Source organism: Micropterus salmoides, unplaced genomic scaffold (assembly GCF_014851395.1).
Source record: "Micropterus salmoides isolate LMB-PRFRI ecotype aquatic unplaced genomic scaffold, ASM1485139v1 Ms_hic_scaffold_9, whole genome shotgun sequence".
NCBI lineage: Eukaryota > Metazoa > Chordata > Actinopteri > Centrarchiformes > Centrarchidae > Micropterus > Micropterus salmoides.
This window is the reverse complement of record NW_024044681.1, coordinates 4,530,817-4,555,987: the sequence shown is the minus strand read 5'-3', so window position 1 is coordinate 4,555,987 and position 25,171 is coordinate 4,530,817. Positions and strand designations below refer to the sequence as shown.

General features: G+C 48.8%; 1 protein-coding gene across 1 annotated transcript in view; it reads right to left on the bottom strand.

The window, feature by feature from the left end:
• parp12b (poly (ADP-ribose) polymerase family, member 12b) overlaps window positions 1-22,601 on the bottom strand; it is a 34,025-nt gene extending 11,424 nt beyond the window's left edge. The window contains exons 1-6 of the mRNA XM_038708683.1: window positions 22,234-22,601; window positions 20,971-21,106; window positions 17,178-17,433; window positions 17,004-17,093; window positions 10,269-10,395; window positions 10,017-10,185 (exon numbers count right to left, since the gene is read on the bottom strand). Of these exons, the coding sequence (XP_038564611.1) occupies window positions 10,017-10,185; window positions 10,269-10,395; window positions 17,004-17,093; window positions 17,178-17,433; window positions 20,971-21,106; window positions 22,234-22,592 (1,137 nt within the window). The 5' untranslated portion in view covers window positions 22,593-22,601. The remainder of the gene's footprint in view (window positions 1-10,016; window positions 10,186-10,268; window positions 10,396-17,003; window positions 17,094-17,177; window positions 17,434-20,970; window positions 21,107-22,233) is intronic.
• Window positions 22,602-25,171: the final 2,570 nt, after the last annotated feature.

The following is a 25,171-nucleotide window of genomic DNA, read 5'->3' as shown; positions in this document are numbered from 1 at the left end:
CTAGTCCCCAGACCTCTGCACCTTGTTCTCAGACCTCTGCACCTTGTTCTCAGACCTCTGCAACTAGTCCTCAGACCTCTGCACCTTGTTCTCAGACTTCTGCACTTTGTTCTCAGACCTCTGCAACTAGTCCCCAGACCTCTGCACCTTGTTCTCAGACCTCTGCACCTAGTCCCCAGACCTCTGCACTTAGTCCCCAGACCTCTGCACCTGTTCAGACCTCTGGAACTAGTCCCCAGACCTCTGCACCTTGTTCTCAGACCTCTGCACCTTGCTCAGACTTCTGCACTTAGTCCCCAGACCTTGCACTTAGTAGTCAGACTCTGCACCTTGTTCTCAGACCTCTGCACCTTGTTCTCAGACCTCTGCACTTAGTCCCCAGACCTCTGCACTTAGTCCCCAGACCTCTGCACTTAGTCCCCAGACCTCTGCACCTGTTCTCAGACCTCTGCACCTAGTCCCCAGACCTCTGCACCTAGTCCCCAGACCTCTGCACCTAGTCCCCAGACCCTGCACTTAGCCGCAGACCTCTGCAACTAGTCCCCAGACCTCTGCACCTTGTTCTCAGACCTCTGCACCTTGTTCTCAGACCTCTGCACCTTGTTCTCAGACCTCTGCACTTAGTCCCCAGACCTCTGCAACTAGTCCCCACCTCTGCACTTAGTCCCCAGACCTCTGCACCTTGTTCTCAGACCTCTGCAACTAGTCCCCAGACCTCTGCACCTTGTTCTCAGACCTCTGCACCTTGTTCTCAGACTTCTGCACTTAGTCCCCAGACCTCTGCACCTTGTTCTCAGACCTCTGCACTTAGTCCCCAGACCTCTGCACCTTGTTCTCAGACCTCTGCACTTAGTCCCCAGACCTCTGCACCTTGTTCTCAGACCTCTGCACTTAGTCCCAGACCCTTGCACCTTGATCTCAGACCTCTGCACCTTGTTCTCCGACCTCTGCACTTAGTCCCAGACCTCTGCACTTAGTCCCCAGACCTCTGCACTTAGTCCCCAGACCTCTGCACCTTGTTCTCAGACCTCTGCACTTAGTCCCCAGACCTCTGCACCTTGTTCTCAGACCTCTGGACCTTGTTCTCAGACCTCTGCACCTTGTTCTCAGACCTCTGCACTTAGTCCCCAGACGTCTGCACCTTGTTCTCAGACCTCTGCACCTTGTTCTCCGACCTCTGCACTTAGTCCCCAGACCTCTGCACTTAGTCCCCAGACCTCTGCACTTAGTCCCAAGACCTCTGCACCTTGTTCTCAGACCTCTGCACTTAGTCCTCAGACCTCTACACCTTGTTCTCAGACCTCTGCACTTAGTCCCCAGACCTCTGCACTTAGTCCTCAGACCTCTGCACCTTGTTCTCAGACCTCTGCACTTAGTCCCCAGACCTCTGCACTTAGTCCCCAGACCTCTGCACTTAGTCCCCAGACCTCTGCACTTAGTCCCCAGACCTCTGCACTTAGTAGTCAGACCTCTGCACCTTGGTCTCAGACCTCTGCAACTAGTCCCCAGACCTCTGCACTTAGTAGTCAGACCTCTGCAACTAGTCCTTAGACCTCTGCACTTAGTCCCCAGACCTCTGGACCTTGTTCTCAGACCTCTGCACTTAGTCCCCAGACCTCTGCACTTAGTCCGCAGACCTCTGCACCTTGTTCTCAGACCTCTGCACTTAGTCCCCAAACCTCTGCAACTAGTCCCCAGACCTCTGCAACTAGTCCCCAGACCTCTGCAACTAGTCCCCAGACCTCTGCACTTAGTCCCCAGACCTCTGCAACTAGTCCCCAGACCTCTGCACCTTGTTCTCAGACCTCTGCAACTAGTCCTCAGACCTCTGCACCTTGTTCTCAGACTTCTGCACTTTGTTCTCAGACCTCTGCAACTAGTCCCCAGACCTCTGCACCTTGTTCTCAGACCTCTGCACCTAGTCCCCAGACCTCTGCACTTAGTCCTCAGACCTCTGCACCTTGTTCTCAGACCTCTGGAACTAGTCCCCAGACCTCTGCACCTTGTTCTCAGACCTCTGCACCTTGTTCTCAGACTTCTGCACTTAGTCCCCAGACCTCTGCACCCTGTTCTCAGACCTCTGCACTTAGTCCCCAGACCTCTGCACCTTGTTCTCAGACCTCTGCACTTAGTAGTCAGACCTCTGCACCTTGTTCTCAGACCTCTGCACCTTGATCTCAGACCTCTGCACTTAGTCCCCAGACCTCTGCACTTAGTCCCCAGACCTCTGCACTTAGTCCCCAGACCTCTGCACCTTGTTCTCAGACCTCTGCAACTAGTCCCCAGACCTCTGCACCTTGTTCTCAGACCTCTACACCTTGTTCTCAGACCTCTGCACCCTGTTCTCAGACCTCTGCAACTAGTCCCCAGACCTCTGCACTTAGTCCTCAGACCTCTGCACTTAGTCCCCAGACCTCTGCACTTGGTCCCCAGACCTCTGCACTTAGTCCCCAGACCTCTGCACTTAGTAGTCAGACCTCTGGACCTTGTTCTCAGACCTCTGCAACTAGTCCCCAGACCTCTGCACTTAGTAGTCAGACCTCTGCACCTTGTTCTCAGACCTCTGCAACTAGTCCTTAGACCTCTGCACTTAGTCCTCAGACCTCTGCACTTAGTCCTCAGACCTCTGCACTTAGTCCTCAGACCTCTGCACCTTGTTGTCAGACCTCTGCACTTAGTCGTCAGACCTCTGCACTTAGTCGTCAGACCTCTGCACTTAGTCCCCAGACCTCTGCACTTAGTCCCCAGACCTCTGCACTTAGTAGTCAGACCTCTGCACTTAGTAGTCAGACCTCTGCACTTAGTAGTCAGACCTCTGCACCTTGTTCTCAGACCTCTGCACCTTGTTCTCAGACCTCTGCACTTAGTCCCCAGACCTCTGCAACTAGTCCCCAGACCTCTGCACTTAGTCCCCAGACCTCTGCACCTAGTCCCCAGACCTCTACACCTAGTCCCCAGACCTCTGCACCTTGTTCGCAGACCTCTGCACCTTGTTCTCAGGCCTCTGCACCCTGTTCTCAGACCTCTGCACCTAGTCCCCAGACCTCTGCACCTTGTTCTCAGACCTCTGCACCTTGTTCTCAGACCTCTGCACTTAGTCCCCAGACCTCTGCAACTAGTCCCCAGACCTCTGCACTTAGTCCCCAGACCTCTGCACCTTGTTCTCAGACCTCTGCAACTAGTCCCCAGACCTCTGCACCTTGTTCTCAGACTTCTGCACTTAGTCCCCAGACCTCTGCACCCTGTTCTCAGACCTCTGCACTTAGTCCCCAGACCTCTGCACCTTGATCTCAGACCTCTGCACTTAGTCCCCAGACCTCTGCACTTAGTCCTCAGACCTCTGCACTTAGTCCTCAGACCTCTGCACCTTGTTGTCAGACCTCTGCACTTAGTCGTCAGACCTCTGCACTTAGTCCCCAGACCTCTGCACTTAGTCCCCAGACCTCTGCACTTAGTCCCCAGACCTCTGCACTTAGTAGTCAGACCTCTGCACTTAGTAGTCAGACCTCTGCACCTTGTTCTCAGACCTCTGCAACTAGTCCCCAGACCTCTGCACCTTGTTCTCAGACCTCTGCACTTAGTCCCCAGACCTCTGCAACTAGTCCCCAGACCTCTGCACCTTGTTCTCAGACCTCTGCACCTTGTTCTCAGACCTCTGCAACTAGTCCTCAGACCTCTGCACCTTGTTCTCAGACTTCTGCACTTTGTTCTCAGACCTCTGCAACTAGTCCCCAGACCTCTGCACCTTGTTCTCAGACCTCTGCACCTAGTCCCCAGACCTCTGCACTTAGTCCCCAGACCTCTGCACCTTGTTCTCAGACCTCTGCAACTAGTCCCCAGACCTCTGCACCTTGTTCTCAGACCTCTGCACCTTGTTCTCAGACTTCTGCACTTAGTCCCCAGACCTCTGCACCCTGTTCTCAGACCTCTGCACTTAGTCCCCAGACCTCTGCACCTTGTTCTCAGACCTCTGCACTTAGTAGTCAGACCTCTGGACCTTGTTCTCAGACCTCTGCACCTTGATCTCAGACCTCTGCACTTAGTCCCCAGACCTCTGCACTTAGTCCCAGACCTCTGCACTTAGTCCCCAGACCTCTGCACTTAGTCCCCAGACCTCTGCACTTAGTCCCCAGACCTCTGCACCTTGTTCTCAGACCTCTGCAACTAGTCCCCAGACCTCTGCACCTTGTTCTCAGACCTCTACACCTTGTTCTCAGACCTCTGCACCCTGTTCTCAGACCTCTGCAACTAGTCCCCAGACCTCGGCACTTAGTCCTCAGACCTCGGCACTTAGTCCTCAGACCTCGGCACTTAGTCCTCAGACCTCGGCACTTGGTCCCCAGACCTCTGCACTTGGTCCCCAGACCTCTGCACTTAGTCCCCAGACCTCTGCACTTAGTAGTCAGACCTCTGGACCTTGTTCTCAGACCTCTGCAACTAGTCCCCAGACCTCTGCACTTAGTAGTCAGACCTCTGCACCTTGTTCTCAGACCTCTGCAACTAGTCCTTAGACCTCTGCACTTAGTCCTCAGACCTCTGCACTTAGTCCTCAGACCTCTGCACTTAGTCGTCAGACCTCTGCACTTAGTAGTCAGACCTCTGCACCTTGTTCTCAGACCTCTGCACCTTGTTCTCAGACCTCTGCACTTAGTCCCCAGACCTCTGCAACTAGTCCCCAGACCTCTGCACTTAGTCCCCAGACCTCTGCACCTAGTCCCCAGACCTCTGCACCTAGTCCCCAGACCTCTGCACCTAGTCCCCAGACCTCTGCACCTAGTCCCCAGACCTCTGCACCTTGTTCTCAGACCTCTGCACCTTGTTCTCAGGCCTCTGCACCCTGTTCTCAGACCTCTGCACCTAGTCCCCAGACCTCTGCACCTTGTTCTCAGACCTCTGCACCTTGTTCTCAGACCTCTGCACTTAGTCCCCAGACCTCTGCAACTAGTCCCCAGACCTCTGCACTTAGTCCCCAGACCTCTGCACCTTGTTCTCAGACCTCTGCAACTAGTCCCCAGACCTCTGCACCTTGTTCTCAGACTTCTGCACTTAGTCCCCAGACCTCTGCACCTTGTTCTCAGACCTCTGCACTTAGTCCCCAGACCTCTGCACCTTGATCTCAGACCTCTGCACTTAGTCCCCAGACCTCTGCACTTAGTCCTCAGACCTCTGCACTTAGTCCTCAGACCTCTGAACTTAGTCCTCAGACCTCTGCACCTTGTTGTCAGACCTCTGCACTTAGTCCCCAGACCTCTGCACTTAGTCCCCAGACCTCTGCACTTAGTCCCCAGACCTCTGCACTTAGTCCCCAGACCTCTGCACTTAGTAGTCAGACCTCTGCACTTAGTAGTCAGACCTCTGCACCTTTCTCAGACCTCTGCAACTAGTCCCCAGACCTCTGCACCTTGTTCTCAGACCTCTGCACCTTGTTCTCAGACCTCTGCACCTTGTTCTCAGACCTCTGCACCTTGTTCTCAGACCTCTGCACTTAGTCCCCAGACCTCTGCACCTTGTTCTCAGACCTCTGCACTTAGTCCCCAGACCTCTGCACCTAGTCCCCAGACCTCTGCAACTAGTCCCCAGACCTCTGCACCTTGTTCTCAGACCTCTGCAACTACTCCCCAGACCTCTGCAACTAGTCCCCAGACCTCTGCACCTTGTTCTCAGACCTCTGCACTTAGTCCCCAGACCTCTGCACCTACTCCCCAGACCTCTGCAACTAGTCCCCAGACCTCTGCACCTTGTTCTCAGACCTCTGCACCTAGTCCCCAGACCTCTGCAACTAGTCCCCAGACCTCTGCACCTTGTTCTCAGACTTCTGCACTTAGTCCCCAGACCTCTGCAACTAGTCCCCAGACCTCTGGAACTAGTCCCCAGACCTCTGCACCTTGTTCTCAGACCTCTGCACCTTGTTCTCAGACCTCTGCACCTTGTTCTCAGACCTCTGCACCCTGTTCTCAGACCTCTGCACCTAGTCCCCAGACCTCTGCACCTTGTTCTCAGACCTCTGCACCTTGTTCTCAGACCTCTGCACTTAGTCCCCAGACCTCTGCACTTAGTCCCCAGACCTCTGCACTTAGTCCCCAGACCTCTGCACTTAGTCCCCAGACCTCTGCACCTTGTTCTCAGACCTCTGCACCTTGTTCTCAGACCTCTGCACTTAGTCCCCAGACCTCTGCAACTAGTCCCAGACCTCTGCACCTTGTTCTCAGACCTCTGCACCTTGTTCTCAGACCTCTGCACCTTGTTCTCAGACCTCTGCACCTTGTTCTCAGACCTCTGCACTTAGTCCTCAGACCTCTGCACCTTGTTCTCAGACCTCTACACCTTGTTCTCAGACCTCTGCACTTGGTCCCCAGACCTCTGCAACTAGTCCCCAGACCTCTGCACTTAGTCCTCAGACCTCTGCACTTAGTCCTCAGACCTCGGCACTTAGTCCCCAGACCTCTGCACTTAGTCCCCAGACCTCTGCACTTAGTCCCCAGACCTCTGCACTTAGTCCCCAGACCTCTGCAATTAGTAGTCAGACCTCTGGACCTTGTTCTCAGACCTCTGCAACTAGTCCCCAGACCTCTGCACTTAGTAGTCAGACCTCTGCACCTTGTTCTCAGACCTCTGCAACTAGTCCTTAGACCTCTGCACTTAGTCCCCAGACCTCTGCACTTAGTCCCCAGACCTCTGCACCTAGTCCCCAGACCTCTGCACCTAGTCCCCAGACCTCTGCACCTTGTTCTCAGACCTCTGCACCTTGTTCTCAGGCCTCTGCACCCTGTTCTCAGACCTCTGCACCTAGTCCCCAGACCTCTGCACCTTGTTCTCAGACCTCAGCACCTTGTTCTCAGACCTCTGCACTTAGTCCCCAGACCTCTGCAACTAGTCCCCAGACCTCTGCACTTAGTCCCCAGACCTCTGCACCTTGTTCTCAGACCTCTGCAACTAGTCCCCAGACCTCTGCACCTTGTTCTCAGACTTCTGCACTTAGTCCCCAGACCTCTGCACCCTGTTCTCAGACCTCTGCACTTAGTCCCCAGACCTCTGCACCTTGATCTCAGACCTCTGCATTTAGTCCCCAGACTTCTGCACTTAGTCCTCAGACCTCTGCACTTAGTCCTCAGACCTCTGCACCTTGTTGTCAGACCTCTGCACTTAGTCGTCAGACCTCTGCACCTTGTTGTCAGACCTCTGCACTTAGTCGTCAGACCTCTGCACTTAGTAGTCAGACCTCTGCACTTAGTAGTCAGACCTCTGCACCTTGTTCTCAGACCTCTGCACCTTGTTCTCAGACCTCTGCACTTAGTCCCCAGACCTCTGCACTTAGTCCCCAGACCTCTGCAACTAGTCCCCAGACCTCTGGAACTAGTCCCCAGACCTCTGCACCTTGTTCTCAGACCTCTGCACCTTGTTCTCAGGCCTCTGCACCCTGTTCTCAGACCTCTGCACCTAGTCCCCAGACCTCTGCACCTTGTTCTCAGACCTCTGCACCTTGTTCTCAGACCTCTGCACTTAGTCCCCAGACCTCTGCACTTAGTCCCCAGACCTCTGCACTTAGTCCCCAGACCTCTGCACTTAGTCCCCAGACCTCTGCACCTTGTTCTCAGACCTCTGCACTTAGTCCCCAGACCTCTGCAACTAGTCCCCAGACCTCTGCACCTTGTTCTCAGACCTCTGCACCTTGTTCTCAGACCTCTGCACCTTGTTCTCAGACCTCTGCACCTTGTTCTCAGACCTCTGCACTTAGTCCTCAGACCTCTGCACCTTGTTCTCAGACCTCTGCACCTTGTTCTCAGACCTCTGCACTTGGTCCCCAGACCTCTGCAACTAGTCCCCAGACCTCTGCACTTAGTCCCCAGACCTCTGCACTTAGTCCCCAGACCTCTGCACTTAGTCCTCAGACCTCTGCACCTTGTTCTCAGACCTCTGCACTTAGTCCCCAGACCTCTGCAACTAGTCCCCAGACCTCTGCACTTAGTCCTCAGACCTCTGCACTTAGTCCTCAGACCTCGGCACTTAGTCCTCAGACCTCTGCACTTAGTCCTCAGACCTCTGCACTTAGTCCTCAGACCTCTGCACTTAGTCCCCAGACCTCTGCACTTAGTCCCCAGACCTCTGCACTTAGTCCCCAGACCTCTGCACTTAGTAGTCAGACCTCTGGACCTTGTTCTCAGACCTCTGCAACTAGTCCCCAGACCTCTGCACTTAGTAGTCAGACCTCTGCACCTTGTTCTCAGACCTCTGCAACTAGTCCTTAGACCTCTGCACTTAGTCCTCAGACCTCTGCACTTAGTCCTCAGACCTCTGCACTTAGTCCTCAGACCTCTGCACTTAGTCCTCAGACCTCTGCACCTTGTTGTCAGACCTCTGCACTTAGTCCCCAGACCTCTGCACTTAGTCCCCAGACCTCTGCACTTAGTAGTCAGACCTCTGCACTTAGTCCCCAGACCTCTGCAACTAGTCCCCAGACCTCTGCACTTAGTCCCCAGACCTCTGCACCTTGTTCTCAGACCTCTGCAACTAGTCCCCAGACCTCTGCACCTTGTTCTCAGACCTCTGCACCTTGTTCTCAGACTTCTGCACTTAGTCCCCAGACCTCTGCACCTTGTTCTCAGACCTCTGCACTTAGTCCCCAGACCTCTGCACCTTGTTCTCAGACCTCTGCACTTAGTCCCCAGACCTCTGCACCTTGTTCTCAGACCTCTGCACTTAGTCCCCAGACCTCTGCACCTTGATCTCAGACCTCTGCACCTTGTTCTCCGACCTCTGCACTTAGTCCCCAGACCTCTGCACTTAGTCCCCAGACCTCTGCACTTAGTCCCCAGACCTCTGCACCTTGTTCTCAGACCTCTGCACTTAGTCCCCAGACCTCTGCACCTTGTTCTCAGACCTCTGCACCTTGTTCTCAGACCTCTGCACCTTGTTCTCAGACCTCTGCACTTAGTCCCCAGACGTCTGCACCTTGTTCTCAGACCTCTGCACCTTGTTCTCCGACCTCTGCACTTAGTCCCCAGACCTCTGCACTTAGTCCCCAGACCTCTGCACTTAGTCCCAAGACCTCTGCACCTTGTTCTCAGACCTCTGCACTTAGTCCTCAGACCTCTACACCTTGTTCTCAGACCTCTGCACTTAGTCCCCAGACCTCTGCACTTAGTCCTCAGACCTCTGCACTTAGTCCTCAGACCTCTGCACCTTGTTCTCAGACCTCTGCAACTAGTCCCCAGACCTCTGCACTTAGTCCCCAGACCTCTGCACTTAGTCCCCAGACCTCTGCACTTAGTCCCCAGACCTCTGCACTTAGTAGTCAGACCTCTGCACCTTGTTCTCAGACCTCTGCAACTAGTCCCCAGACCTCTGCACTTAGTAGTCAGACCTCTGCAACTAGTCCTTAGACCTCTGCACTTAGTCCCCAGACCTCTGGACCTTGTTCTCAGACCTCTGCACTTAGTCCCCAGACCTCTGCACCTTGTTCTCAGACCTCTGCACTTAGTCCCCAGACCTCTGCACTTAGTCCGCAGACCTCTGCACCTTGTTCTCAGACCTCTGCACTTAGTCCCCAGACCTCTGCAACTAGTCCCCAGACCTCTGCAACTAGTCCCCAGACCTCTGCAACTAGTCCCCAGACCTCTGCACCTTGTTCTCAGACCTCTGCACCTTGTTCTCAGACCTCTGCAACTAGTCCTCAGACCTCTGCACCTTGTTCTCAGACTTCTGCACTTGTTCTCAGACCTCTGCAACTAGTCCCCAGACCTCTGCACCTTGTTCTCAGACCTCTGCAACTAGTCCCCAGACCTCTGCACCTTGTTCTCAGACCTCTGCAACCAGTCCCCAGACCTCTGCACCTTGTTCTCAGACCTCTGCACCTAGTCCTCAGACCTCTGCAACTAGTCCTCAGACCTCTGCACCTTGTTCTCAGACTTCTGCACTTTGTTCTTAGACTTCTGCAGTTAGCCCTCACCGGAGCTGCAGGTAGAACCACTCCTGAACTCGCTATGCATTTATAGAATTCCCACAGCGGTCCAACTCACCGGCTGTCCGTACTCCACCCAGTTCCCGTGGTCCCCCTTGTAGTACCACAGCCACTGAGTGGTCAGGATGTAATGGGGCGGCTTCGTAACTGAGGAAACCGTGGAGAGGCGGCGAACGGGGTGCGACGCCTGACTCATGGTCAGGAAGTCAACGGGCCGATCGCCACAGCTGCAGAGATCAGAGTAAAGAAAAGTTTCAGTCAACAGCTGATGATCTTCATACCTGGATAAAGGTTCGAAGTGACGTCTGACCTCTTTGTCTTAGAGGGGTCACAGAAATCTTTCTCAATGTCCTCCATGTTCTGCAGGTCTGTCCAGGTGACACCATCAAACACCTCCCACTTGTAGGGCAGGCAGAAGTGAACACGGCGGCACTCATCTACACAGAGAGACGAGAACCTCAACTACAGAACACCAGAACTTAAAATGTGAAAAGCCCAGAGGTGGAAAGAGTACAAAAATATTCTACTTAAGTAAAAGTACCATTACTTTGATGAACTTTTACTTAAGTGCAAGTAAAAAGTAGCTCAGTTCAAATGTACTCAGAGAGTAAAAGTTACTTTTTAACTCCTGAAATAACTTATTTGTACTGATTTAATATCTTATCTATACCTATTCTTAGTTAATTAAATTGCAGTCTTTTGCGATTTGATAAGGGAACAAAACCATATGGCACTTTCAATTTTAGGTGACAGATACTTTGCCAAATCAATGACGTTTAACGTTATGAGAAGTTTGAGAATGTTTTCACTTTATTAGGAAACTGTGGCGCAACAGATCGGACTCTGGCGGGACGCACTGGACTGTATATGAAGTCACGTCCCTATTTACATTCAAACAGGCGGTTAGCGTTAGTGTAATAAATAACTAGTTACAGTGAGGAAAATAAGTATTTGAACACCCTGCTATTTTGCAAGTTCTCCCACTTAGAAATCATGGAGGGGTCTGAAATTGTCATCGTAGGTGCATGTCCACTGTGAGAGACAATCTAAAAAACAAAATCCAGAAATCACAATGTATGATTTTTTAACTATTTACTTGTATGATACAGCTGCAAATAAGTATTTGAACACCTGTCTATCAGCTAGAATTCTGACTCTCAAAGACCTGTTAGTCTGCCTTCAAAATGTCCACCTCCACTCCATTTATTATCCTAAATTAGATGCACCTGTTTGAGGTCGTTAGCTGCATAAAGACACCTGTCCACCCCATACAATCAGTAAGAATCCAACGACTAACATGGCCAAGACCAAAGAGCTGTCCAAAGACACTAGAGACAAAATTGTACACCTCCACAAGGCTGGAAAGGGCTACGGGGAAATTGCCAAGCAGCTTGGTGAAAAAAGGTCCACTGTTGGAGCAATCATTAGAAAATGGAAGAAGCTAAACATGACTGTCAATCTCCCTCGGACTGGGGCTCCACGCAAGATCTCACCTCGTGGGGTCTCAATGATCCTAAGAAAGGTGAGAAATCAGCCCAGAACTACACGGGAGGAGCCGGTCAATGACCTGAAAAGAGCTGGGACCACCGTTTCCAAGGTTACTGTTGGTAATACACTAAGACGTCATGGTTTGAAATCACGCATGGCACGGAAGGTTCCCCTGCTTAAACCAGCACATGTCAAGGCCCGTCTTCAGTTTGCCAATGACCATTTGGATGATCCAGAGGAGTCATGGGAGAAAGTCATGTGGTCAGATGAGACCAAAATAGAACTTTTTGGTCATAATTCCACTAACCGTGTTTGGAGGAAGAAGAATGATGAGCACCATCCCAAGAACAGCATCCCTACTGTGAAGCATGGGGGTGGTAGCATCATGCTTTGGGGGTGTTTTTCTGCACATGGGACAGGGCGACTGCACTGTATTAAGGAGAGGAGGACCGGGGCCATGGATTGCCAGATTTTGGGGAACAACCTCCTTCCCTCAGTTAGAGCATTGAAGATGGGTCGAGGCCGGGTCTTCCAACATGACAATGACCCGAAGCACACAGCCAGGATAACCAAGGAGTGGCTCTGTAAGAAGCATATCAAGGTTCTGGCGTGGCCTAGCCAGTCTCCAGACCTAAACCCAATAGAGAATCTTTGGAGGGAGCTCAAACTCCGTGTTTCTCAGCGACAGCCCAGAAACCTGACTGATCTAGAGAAGATCTGTGTGGAGGAGTGGGCCAAAATCCCTCCTGCAGTGCAAACCTGCTGAAAAACTACAGGAAACGTTTGACCAAACAAAGGCTACTGTACCAAATATTAGCATTGATTTTCTCAGGTGTTCAAATACTTATTTGCAGCTGTATCATACAAATAAATAGTTTAAAAAATCATACATTGTGATTTCTGGATTTTTTTTTTTAGATTATGTCTCTCACAGTGGACATGCACCTGCGATGACAATTTCAGACCCCTCCATGATTTCTAAGTGGGAGAACTTGCAAAATAGCAGGGTGTTCAAATACTTATTTTCCTCACTGTACCAGCAGGTAGCTAATGCTAACCAGTATTGTCATACACCAATGTTTTTTGGCTATTTGGAGCAAAGAATCCAACCAAACTATGAAAACTTATTTTTAACCACCAATGGAAGAAGGCTATTATTTTACTGACCTCTGCATCAGGGGTCCTCAGCTACATTTGTTCTAAGCAGACACTGCAGGGGCCGGACTGTCAAAAACATTTGTAATTGCCATTTTACTGTTCAATATTTTCAACGTTTTTACTAGCTTCTATCAGTGTGAACACACTCCTTAAAAACATGGCCGGCCTAAATCCATCAGGACAAATCTACACGAGCCAACTGAACGAGAAAACGCTCTCAGAGCGCAGCCGAGGACTGATGGTTAGAATATTGTAAATGTAATTCTGCATTAATTACCTGGCTTTGACGCGATTATGCAGCTGCCCGTTATTGTGCATGAGACACCTGTAGTTACTACGGTAACAGCAGATGCCTTTTAATGCCACAGGGCTCAGAGTCTGGAGCAGCTAAACAAACTACTGTCGGGCAGTTATTGGTATTTTAAGTCCTGATCTGACTGTGAGTCTGAAGGAGCTGGTCACCTGGCTGAGCAGGTGGAGGCGTGCAGCTCTTTATCTGACAGCTCGCTGAGTCTGCTGCTGCTTTACTCACTGCAACATTTCAGCGCTGATCTCACTTAGACAGATTGCATTTCTTGACTACTTCAAAATAAAGGTCAACCTGTGTTTCGCCAGTTAGATGCTTTTAATGTGAAGCTGCAGCAGCAGGAAATGTTCAGTTTGCATCAGCCCCAACTTAATACAGATTTTTTCACACTTGACTCTGCATCATGATAAAGCCGCTGCTCTCTTGTACTTGAAGCCAAAGTTTTAAACTCCGTAACCGATGTGATTGAAAATGTAGCGAAGGACAAAACTTTAAACAAAACATACTTAACAAAAAGTAAATTAAAGATTTAAAAAACCACTTCAAAAAGTACAAGTACACAAAAAGCTACTCAATTACAGTAACGTGAGTGTAAATCGTTACACTCCACCTCTGGAAAAGGCTTCTATTAAAAAATAATTTTATTCAGCCTGCATGCCAACAACGTCACAGATCATCCGGTAACGAGTGTATGAACCAGTAAAACATTATCCAACAAATTAAAGCTGATGATATAAACACTATTATTTATAATATAAAAAATTACATAAAACTACCAAAATGAGTTGAAAATAAAATGTGTGTGAGTGAGCTCTGTGTGCAAAAGATATTTTTAAATGAAAAAAGAATCCAAACATTTCATGATGGATATTGGAGAGAATTTATTGTTGTTACACATTTAAAAGAACAAATAATGATTTTAGAGGGAGAATCTGTCTAAGCAGTTTAACCACGCAGAAGGAAAAATAATGTGTAAAAAAATTCCTCTATGTAGGAACAAATATCACAATGTTTGTTAGAGTAAAGAAATGACTGAAAGCGATAATTATTATTCATTTAAGTGAATGATGGGATTGTTCCTGAAGAGACTCTGAGAGAAGAAGAGTGTGAACGTTGCTGCTCTCTAGTGGGTTTTAAAGGGAACTGCAGGACGAGCTGAGGTGAAGCCACAGCTGATCACAGGACAGAATCAGTCTGATGAAGACGAAGATCTACTATCAAGATGAAAATACGCGGAACTGTCTTTACATGTAGATCAAGCAGAATTATCTGAGAAACTACTGTGTTAATTAAAGGTGAACTTAGTTTTCTAGACTTTAAATACTTTAAATTCCACCTTCAGTGGAAGCCACTCCCTCTCTTCTCTCAGCATTTCACAAACAAATGCTACTGGCTTGGTCTTTCATTTTTTCTCTCCTCATAGGTTTTATATTTGGAACAACACATATATTGTTTTACATTTTCTTTCTACAGCGGTATGACAAAAACATTTTTATTCTAAATAAATTATTCATCCAGCTTTTAACTACAGTGAGTTAATTCATCACTGTGGTCTCCCTGAGTCTCCATCGTCTTCATTTGGCCATCATTTCACTTCCTAAAGACTTTAATGGATTTGATGACGACACTGTTGTTGGGACAATTTATTTTTCACTGCAAACTAAAACTAAGAATAAGGCAGTTCGTCAACGTTTTTTCAATTCAACAATTCCTTAGCAGAACACCTGCTGCTTTTTCGTACTGCTCCTGTTACGGAGAGATGTGTTGGGAAAAAGTTTGGCGGTTGCTGCACAAGTTTTTTGAACCAACAAAGTTAAAGAGATCTCTTTTTAAATGCTTCACAGGTTTTACCAAACGACCCGTTACCCGCAAAAACAGAAAAAAAACTCAAGCGAAGCGCTGGCACATTTATTTTGTCCTCGCCCACGTACCAAGAAACTTTGGAACAGATCGTTATTGCTGTTTGTATTTACCCTCAATCTGCATTAGGCTGGGAAAATTCTTTGGATTCACTGAAGATGACAGAAATTAATTGTAGTGAACAACGGTGTGGATTTGTGCATTTTATATTGAATAAATTTGGAGCTATGGGGCCTGACTGTTAAACTGACAAAGGGACACAAACCAGCGTGTTTGTGTCCCCCCACACACACACGTAATCGTGGCAACTGACTTTGCTCGGTGTTTCATTACCCCATCAAAAGAAAACCCCTGTCTCACCCAAGTTGTGACATAACCCAGAAAGCCAAACTTTAAATAACCAAAGACTGCTGTCTCCAAAGACTCAGAGCATTTAATTAAATCTTTAGTTACCTGATTACGTTTGCCTCTATTTGAGTAGTTATGTTAACATGTTGTTGCTATCTGTTGTTGATATTAGTGCTGGAAAGAATCTAAATAAGTTACTTTTGCAGTGTTTTTATTTTCAGCAAGACACTCCCTCATCTAATGTAATCAATGCTTGTTCATAATACTTTCATACAAAATTCCTTTAGAAATGATGATAAAGGAATGTTTTACTATACTCTTAATCGCCAGCTTGAATTTAAGGATGAATCAACAATATTCCCAGTTCCTAAGGAGAGATGATCTTGGGTTAATCTAAGCTTTCCTCATGTAACCTGAGCTCCCCCAAGTGGACGAAATAAGTATTACATGCCCTCATCGGAAATGCCGTTAATGTATAAATATCCTGACCAATAATGTGACAATTGTTTCCTGTTACCAAATGCTTAACTTAGAACGGTACAACCGTTTGACCACTGAGGTTCGATTGTGGAAAATATTTGATTATAATACGCGCAAATACATTTATTTTCCTTTAGACATTAAGTTTAGAAAGTCGGTCCCTCGGGAAACCTGAAACGCCCTCTGGGGAACCACACCCCAGGCAACAAAAGAGCGACACACGACGTCGCTCGCTCTCTTCTCGGCTCGCTCTGCTCTGCTCTCTGGACGCTTCGGCACGCGTCCGGCGTGCCTCGCCAGGCAACGCCCTAAGAGTTCGGCCAGTGCAACCAGCCCTTTGTTCGCTTGAAGCTACACACCTGAAGTGCCGCGACATCGATCTGCCTTCAGTTTGTTTTATTTTCTTTCTTTCTTTTGTTTGTTAAAGTTATGAGTCCGTTAAGTTACACTGGACTAATTCAGGAACGACCAAGTTCCATTTTTAAGCCTTTTTCGTTGAGCCAACTTCACCGAGGTCAGACCAAGCCACGTGGTCTCGCCAGCTACAACCAAGGAAACCTGCAAACAGCCGAATTGCCAGACACGGAGAACCCCGGAGAATCCCTAGCAAAAAGCCAGGATCGGGCAGCTAGCGTGGGACCCGTGCAACAGGCCAAAAGCAGGCTGTCGACAAGCAGTAAGACTTAACACACGTTCTGTGGTCAGAGATTTCCTTTTAACTCCTAAACTCATAGCGTTAGCTTACTTTCATTAGTTATTCTTTGCCGTATGAGTCAAATGCTTCCCACAATCGAACCTCCAGGCTCATTGTAATATAATCAAGAACTGTGTGTGTTGCCTATTTCCACGTCCCTGCCAAGAGAATTGACCCTTTAGATATGAGACTGACTGACTGATTTAAGATAATTGAACGATTATTAACTAACTGATCACTAGTAATAATTGTATAATTATTAAAAACTACCTAGAGGTCCGAAAACTCTAGGATTAAAACAACTCCGGTGGTGCCCTGAAACGAGGAATAAAATTTGATTTTATGAATATTAAAATTCATAATGGAGTATTAATTCTCATAAATTTATTAAAATTCATAACAAATCTAGGTTTGCTACATAATGTTCATGATTATTTTAATCAAACCTTATCTGAACAAGTTTAAAGTTTTTAAAAAAGCCAAGCTTGGAGCTGCCAATGATAAGCCACATATTCTTTCCATATCTAAAACAAAAAAGACCTTTACAAAATATTTATCTGAATCTCTTCTTGCTTTTGTTTGTAGGTACATTTCCTATTTGATAACCCCCTAACCTCCCAGACTCAACAGATGTGGAGAAGATGTTGTTCACCTGCTGAATAAAAAGATGAAGAGGAAGCATCAGGTGAGGAAGAGGAGGCTGAACTCACTGTGGAACTTGCAGCTGTTTCTGATGAAGTGCAGACAGATATCGTTGCTGTTGTCGCTCTGATCGGCAGGTTTACAAAAAGAATCTTTCTCTGACGGAAACACAAAGACGTGCAGAGTCAGCGGCGTGCACGGATCACCTGTGCAGCAGGTGTGACCAGGTGTGTTACTGTTACCTGTGGAGGCGGCAGCAGCCGTCAGCTGGTGGATGTTCCTGTAGATGAAGGGCAGCTCCTGGATGATGTCCTCTCTCAGTCCTTTCTTCAGAAGCAAGCGGCGGCTATGTTGCTCGATGGCGTGCTGCCGGTTACACTTAAGTCCGAACATGCAGTCGCCCTGAACAAAGTGCTGACACAAGTGAACTTTGGTGCAGTTCTCCTGGAAGGTGCAGCCGCCGTGAGGACCGGAGCCTTTGTTATAGTGCTGACACACCTGAGAGAGGACGACAGGAGGACAGGAGGACGCGTCATAGCGTCCGGAGGACAGACCAATGAAAACTACTGAAAAGAGTTTCCTTTAATTATCTGTTTTCATATGAACCCATCCTCGTGATTATTAGATAAAGATCTATGAGATTAATGCAGTATCTCACAGGAGAACCCCCCCCACATGTGTAAACATCTGATTCTATCTTTTCATGTGAAGACACTGAAGAAATGTAAAGTAGTGAGCGTACAGCTTGTATAACAGTGTAAAGTAGTGAGCGTGCAGCTTGTATAACAGTGTAAAGTAGTGAGCGTGCAGCTTGTATAACAGTGTAAAGTAGTGAGCGTGCAGCTTGTATAACAGTGTAAAGTAGTGAGCGTACAGCTTGTATAACAGTGTAAAGTAGTGAGCGTGCAGCTTGTATAACAGTGTAAAGTAGTGAGCGTGCAGCTTGTATAACAGTGTAAAGTAGTGAGCGTACAGCTTGTATAACAGTGTAAAGTAGTGAGCGTACAGCTTGTATAACAGTGTAAAGTAGTGAGCGTACAGCTTGTATAACAGTGTAAAGTAGTGAGCGTGCAGCTTGTATAACAGCGTAAAGTAGTGAGCGTGCAGCTTGTATAACAGCGTAAAGTAGTGAGCGTACAGCTTGTATAACAGTGTAAAGTAGTGAGCGTGCAGCTTGTATAACAGCGTAAAGTAGTGAGCGTGCAGCTTGTATAACAGCGTAAAGTAGTGAGCGTGCAGCTTGTATAACAGCGTAAAGTAGTGAGCGTGCAGCTTGTATAACAGCGTAAAGTAGTGAGCGTGCAGCTTGTATAACAGTGGAAAGTAGTGAGCGTGCAGCTTGTATAACAGTGTAAAGTAGTGAGCGTACAGCTTGTATAACAGTGTAAAGTAGTGAGCGTGCAGCTTGTATAACAGTGTAAAGTAGTGAGCGTGCAGCTTGTATAACAGTGGAAAGTAGTGAGCGTACAGCTTGTATAACAGTGTAAAGTAGTGAGCGTGCAGCTTGTATAACAGCGTAAAGTAGTGAGCGTGCAGCTGGTATAACAGCGTAAAGTAGTGAGCGTACAGCTTGTATAACAGTGCAGCTTGTATAACAGTGGAAAGTAGTGAGCGTGCAGCTTGTATAACAGCGTAAAGTAGTGAGCGTGCAGCTTGTATAACAGTGTAAAGTAGTGAGCGTACAGCTTGTATAACAGTGTAAAGTAGTGAGCGTGCAGCTTGTATAACAGTGCAGCTTGTATAACAGCGTAAAGTAGTGAGCGTGCAGCTTGTATAACAGTGTAAAGTAGTGAGCGTACAGCTTGTATAACAGTGTAAAGTAGTGAGCGTGCAGCTTGTATAACAGATTTACACTGTTTTACAAGCTGTACGCTCACTACTTTACACTGGTGCAAAGGGTCATTTCTTCAGTGTCGTCACATGTGGGGGGTGGGGACTCACTTTTGAGAGAGCCTGTACATATTTACATACATCAGTTTCAGAGCGGGTAAAGGTCTCTTATTTATGAAATCCAGATGTGTTTCTGATGATATTGACTCTGTTAGCATCTGGATCCTGTGACTCTCACATTATGGCATCACAATATAAACATGCAGATCTGAGGTCACTGCAGGAGGAACTGTGTAAGTATGAGATCTCAAAATGGCACAAAAAAGTATAATGAGAATTATTTTTGATTAAATGACGAAATGTATTACAGGTGATTAACTTCGTTGTAATGAGTTATTACAGAAACGTGAACGAACCTGGACGTAGACAGAAATTTCCCTCAGTCACCTGGAAACTTTTACACTTTTTATTTTTTGTTTTTGGTCTTTTTTCTTTAACTTTGTTTAAAACTCAGCCTCTTCAGGGTTCTCTTCTTCTTCTTCTTCTTCTCTCTTCTTCACCTTTTCATTCTCACTGCGTTAACACCTGAAGCCTGTTCTGACATTTGTTTTATCCAATCAGATTGCAGGATCCTCCTCTGTGTTCCCGTCCTCAGAAACCAGGACAGAAGCTAATCTGGCTCCTCCATCTCCGGAGGAGGAGGAAACGAGTGAAATGAGAGGAAGAGAAGAAACAAGCTGCAGTTTAAATAAAGAAGAAGAAGCTGTTTTGGACATTTTACAGTGTAGAAACACCTGCAGCGCCCTCTGGTGGAGACGCAGCTCAAACTACCTCTCTGTGTGTTTGTTTCTCACGGCCACCTGTAATCAGTGGGACAGGCGGGTTAGGTTTAGGCAATGTGTGTCAGGTGAGCGTCAGGTGAGTGTCAGGTGAGTGTCAGGTGAGTGTCAGGTGGGCCAGGTGAGCGTCAGGTGGGCCAGGTGAGCGTCAGGTGAGCGTCAGGTGAGCGTCAGGTGAGCGTCAGGTGAGCGTCAGGTGAGCGTCAGGTGGGCCAGGTGAGTGTCAGGTGAGTGTCAGGTGAGCGTCAGGTGAGCATCAGGTGAGCGTCAGGTGGGCGTCAGGTGGGCGTCAGGTGAGCGTCAGGTGAGCGTCAGGTGAGCGTCAGGTGGGCGTCAGGTGAGCGTCAGGTGAGCGTCAGGTGAGCGTCAGGTGGGCCAGGTGAGCGTCAGGTGAGCGTCAGGTGAGCGTCAGGTGGGCCAGGTGAGTGTCAGGTGGGCCAGGTGAGCGTCAGGTGAGCGTCAGGCGAGCGAGGTGAGCGTCAGGCGAGCGTCAGGTGAGCGTCAGGTGAGCGTCAGGTGGGCCAGGTGAGCGTCAGGTGAGCGTCAGGTGGGCCAGGTGAGCGTCAGGTGAGCGTCAGGTGAGTGTCAGGTGAGTGTCAGGTGGGCCAGGTGAGTGTCAGGTGAGTGTCAGGTGGGCCAGGTGAGTGTCAGGTGAGTGTCAGGTGGGCCAGGTGAGTGTCAGGTGAGTGTCAGGTGAGTGTCAGGTGGGCCAGGTGAGTGTCAGGTGGGCGTCAGGTGAGCGTCAGGTGAGCGTCAGGTGAGTGTCAGGTGGGCCAGGTGAGTGTCAGGTGGGCCAGGTGAGCGTCAGGTGAGCGTCAGGTGAGTGTCAGGTGAGCGTCAGGTGGGCCAGTTGAGTGTCAGGTGGGCCAGGTGAGTGTCAGGTATGTGTCAGGTGAGCGTCAGGTGAGCATCAGGTGTGTGTCAGTCAGGTGGGCCAGGTGAGCGTCAGGTGGGCCAGGTGAGCGTCAGGTGAGCGTCAGGTGAGCGTCAGGTGAGCGTCAGGTGGGCCAGGTGAGTGTCAGGTGAGTGTCAGGTGAGTGTCAGGTGGGCCAGGTGAGTGTCAGGTGAGCGTCAGGTGAGCGTCAGGTGAGCATCAGGTGAGCGTCAGGTGAGCATCAGGTGAGCATCAGGTGTGTGTCAGTCAGGTGGGCCAGGTGTGTGTCAGGTGAGCGTCAGGTGAGCGTCAGGTGAGTGTCAGGTGAGTGTCAGGTGGGCCAGTTGAGTGTCAGGTGGGCCAGGTGAGTGTCAGGTATGTGTCAGGTGAGCGTCAGGTGAGCATCAGGTGTGTGTCAGTCAGGTGGGCCAGGTGTGTGTCAGGGGTGTGTCAGGCGGTCCAGGTGTGTGTCAGGTGGGCCAGGTGTGTTACCTCTGGCAGGAGAGCAGGGTCGTTCTGCAGCAGCAGCAGGAACAGCTGGTCTTCGTTGAGCTCGTGCAGCGTGCACTCTCTCAGTAATCCGTAGTTGTGATCAGAGTAAATGTCGTGGGAGAATTTACACGACTTCCTGCGACAAACGACAGCAACGTCAACGAGATCAGACACGAGCTGCTCCGTGACACTACTTCATATTTACACAGGAAGCGGACACAACAGCAGCTATGAAACAAGTCAGCACAGCTTTGTCCTGATCGATCCCAACTTTAGAAACAGGCATTTTAAAAGATGTTTGTTTTCATCTCGCTGACAGACCTGACGAAGCATGAAGTCAGATGTTACACAAATCAGCATCATGATGGAGTTACTTCAGCTTCATTTTGATAATTTAATAAAGCACCTCAAAACAGCAGAGTACAGTGATGTCACTCAGCTAGCTCTCACACTTCATGTCAGTGTGCAACTGGATTATCACATTAAACACAAGTACTGGACCGGGACTCAGCAGATCCTCAACATTAAATGACTTTAGTTGTCCTCTCATCACATCACTGACGTTAGTTCACTTTCATTTCTCTGTAAATCAGGAAGCCTCACACACAGTCAGCTGTTCCGGTAACAAAAGGTCATGATGTCATCACCTGGATGTTTGTGTTTAACAGACTGAAGAAAATATATTCATGAGAGGAATGACTTTCTGCTGGATCACGCTGAGGTCCTACTGTGACCCTTTATCTCTTTACCTTCTGAATTTAAGGAGGATCTCTCCATCCTTTGTTCTTCAGAGGCTGAAACAGCTGTTTTTATACGACTGTTCAATTTGCTCTGATGTTCAGGATCAATAACACACCTTCTTTTACATAATATACTTTATATATATATATCTGTGTGTGTGTGTGTGCGCGCGTGCTGCAGTTTCATTTCTGGCCCTCATGTTTACATAAACTCCGACTTGTTTCCCTCCTGTGTAATAAAACAGCTGATGTGCAGAGAAACTTTCTGTTTCCTTAACTTTCGATTCGTCTCTGCGCGGCTTGTTTGTATCACTCCGCAGGAAATAGTCCGCTTTCAGTTAGAAGTTTAATAAAACGGCGGAGCAGAGCGGAATCTATGGACATTTTACTGTGTTTTACAACTACGGAAACCTGGAAGCAAAGAGGCACCCAGCGGTTTAACTGACCAGGATCAAGTCCGGAGTTTCGGGCTGAACTTGTTGTTTTCTGACTGCGACACTGACACACCTGCGCGCGTGCTCACCTGCCCTCGGCGAACCTGCAGTTCCCGTAGACAAAGAACTTGCAGAGGTGCAGCTGCTGGCAGCCCCCCCCGCCGCACTTCCCCCCGCCGTACTTCCCCCCGCCGTAGCCGCTGCACAGCCGCAGGGACGTCCTGGCGACCACCGCGCGGTCCTCCAGCCGCTCCCCTACCAGCAGGAAGCGGGAGCACCGGCTGATGATGAAGCAGAACTCTTCCTCGGTGATGCTGCAGCGCTGCAGCAGCTTCTGGTGCAGCTGCAGCACCTGCATGGCTCCGCTGTTGCTGCACAGCAGGCTGGTGGCCAGCTGGACCTCGGTGCTGTAGGCAGACATGGTACTCGGACCAGCTGCTGGGCTCATCTGAGGAGGAGGGAGGAAGCGCAGGGAGGTACCTGCGCGTCCTCACCTCCGCCCCAGACTGTCAGAATAAAAGCATGGATCCTGACAGCCAATCACAAGCTGTTGTCTTTTGAAATCTTGTTTCATTGTTATTCATTATTTCAGGCAGTTTTTCTGATTTATTGGCCTTCATCATTTTACTTTAGCTTGGTCAGCGTCACCATGCATGGACTCAGATCACTAAAGTGGAGCAGTGACTCTGATTCATTGTTGATCATTAGTTAGATTAAATATATGAAACTGCACACGCACATCCAGGGAGGGAAGAGAGAAAATAAAAACAGGAAGTAAAGGAGAACAAAGATATCAATCAAACAACTGTTAGATTTCACTAAAAGAAAAGGTGAAACTCCAGGTTATTTTATGTACAGAGCATGTGAGCACACTGTCTCTCCATCCACCCTGAAGCACTGTGCGAGGACCACTGGACTGAACGACTACAGACCCGTCGCCCTGACCTCTGTGGTTATGAAGCCCTTTGAACGCCTTGTGTTGTCCCACCTAAAATCCATCACAGACCAGATCCTGGACCCCCTGCAGTTTGCCTACAGAGCCAACAGGTCTGTAGATGATGCAGTAAACGTGGCCCTTCACTACATCCTCCAGCACCTGGACTCCCCAGGAACCTACGCCAGGATCCTGGTTGTGGATTTCAGCTCTGCTTTTAACACCATCATTCCGGCCCTGCTGCAGGACAAGCTCTCCCAGCTGAGCCTGCCTGACTCCACCTGCAGGTGGATCACTGACTTCCTGACGGACAGGAAGCAGCACGTGAAGCTGAGAAAACAAGTCTCTGACTCCAGGACCATCAGCACCGGATCCCCTCAGGGCTGCGTTCTTTCCCCTCTGCTCTTCTCCCTGTACACCAACAGCTGCACCTCCAGTCACCAGTCTGTCAAGCTCCTGAAGTTTGCGGATGACACCACCCTCATTGGGCTCATCTCTGGTGGGGATGAGTCCGCCTACAGGTGGGAGATTGACCATCTGGTGACCTGGTGCAGCCAGAACAGTCTGGAGCTCAACGCTCAGAAGACAGTGGAGATGGTCGTGGACTTCAGAGAGAGCCCAGCCCCACCCTCCCCCATCATCCTGAGTGACTCCCCAGTCACCACTGTGGACTCCTTCCGCTTCCTGGGCACCATCATCTCCCAGGACCTCAAGTGGGAGCTGAACATCACCTCCCTCACCAAGAAGGCCCAGCAGAGGATGAACTTCCTGTGGCAGCTGAAGAAGCTGCCAAAGACAATGATGGTGCACTTCTACACCGCCATCATTGAGTCCATCCTCACCTCCTCCATCACCATCTGGTACGCTGCTGCCACCGCCAGGGACAAGGGCAGGCTGCAGCGCATCATTCGCTCTGCAGAGAAGGTGATTGGCTGCAATCTTCCTTCTCTTCAGGACCTGTACGCCTCCAGGACTCGGAGGCGAGCAGGAAAGATTGCAGCTGGACACAAACTGTTTCTTCCCGTTGCTGCTCAACAAAGACCCCCTCTGACTCTGACTCTGACTCTCCTGGGCCCTTCCCCTCCCCCGTTAATGTTTGCACAATTCATTTATTGCACATGTAAATACTTGTATATGTTCTATCAATCTCATATTTTTTAGATATCTTTATATTCATAGGTTTATGTTTATCACCAAATCAAATTCCTTGAATGTATAAAACCAACTTGGCAATAAATCCTAGTGTGATTCTGATTCTGAAACATGAAGCAGTTTGTAAATGTTACTTTAAATTGTTCATAGTTTTTAATCTTTGATGAGAAAAACACTAGAAACACAGAGCGTGAATCTTCAACATGGTTTGATGGTTTATTCAATATTTAACTTCACACTTTTACATGATTCTTCACTTTGTTTTTCATTATCTGCACAAAAATCTCAGTTTAAAATGTTAAATGTCGCATCTGTCCTGACCAGAAATGCAGTTGAAAGAAAGAAAGAAAGTCAAACACACCAAACTGAAGGAGCTCTGTCAGCAGCAGGTTTAAGACACTTTGTGGAACTAAAAGTGGTTTTATTGTAATCAGGAGGAAAAGAGTTGGCAATCTTCACTAGTGGGATTTAACACAGAAGTGTCATGAATGCATCATCAGTGTTGGTTGACAGGCGGCGTTGAACTGGTGCTACAGTGAGTCCTCATCAGTCGGATGGTTTTGGGAGGCAGTTGGGGTCTCAGGACGCAGTCTGCGATGAACATCGTTTGAAGCTGGTCAGAGGACTTTCAGTCCACAGAGGTATGAAAACAGTTGTGAGGGTTCCAGTCCAGCGGTGAGCAGCAGCAGTTTCTCCCTCAGCCGTCCTGCAGCAGGTCGTACGATCCTCCGTTCACCACCTCGTGTTTGTCCTCCGCCTGCAGACAGACAGTAGGTCTGCAGTTAACACGGCTAACTGCTTCATTCTGTCATACTGTTCTTCTGCTGATCTCCAACAGTCGTCAGGCGTGAAACTATGTGACTTATTTTTAGTATAAATCGTTTGTTCAATAACTGTAAAAATGTCAGCTTCAAATATTTAAAACCCCCAAATTGGTTTCA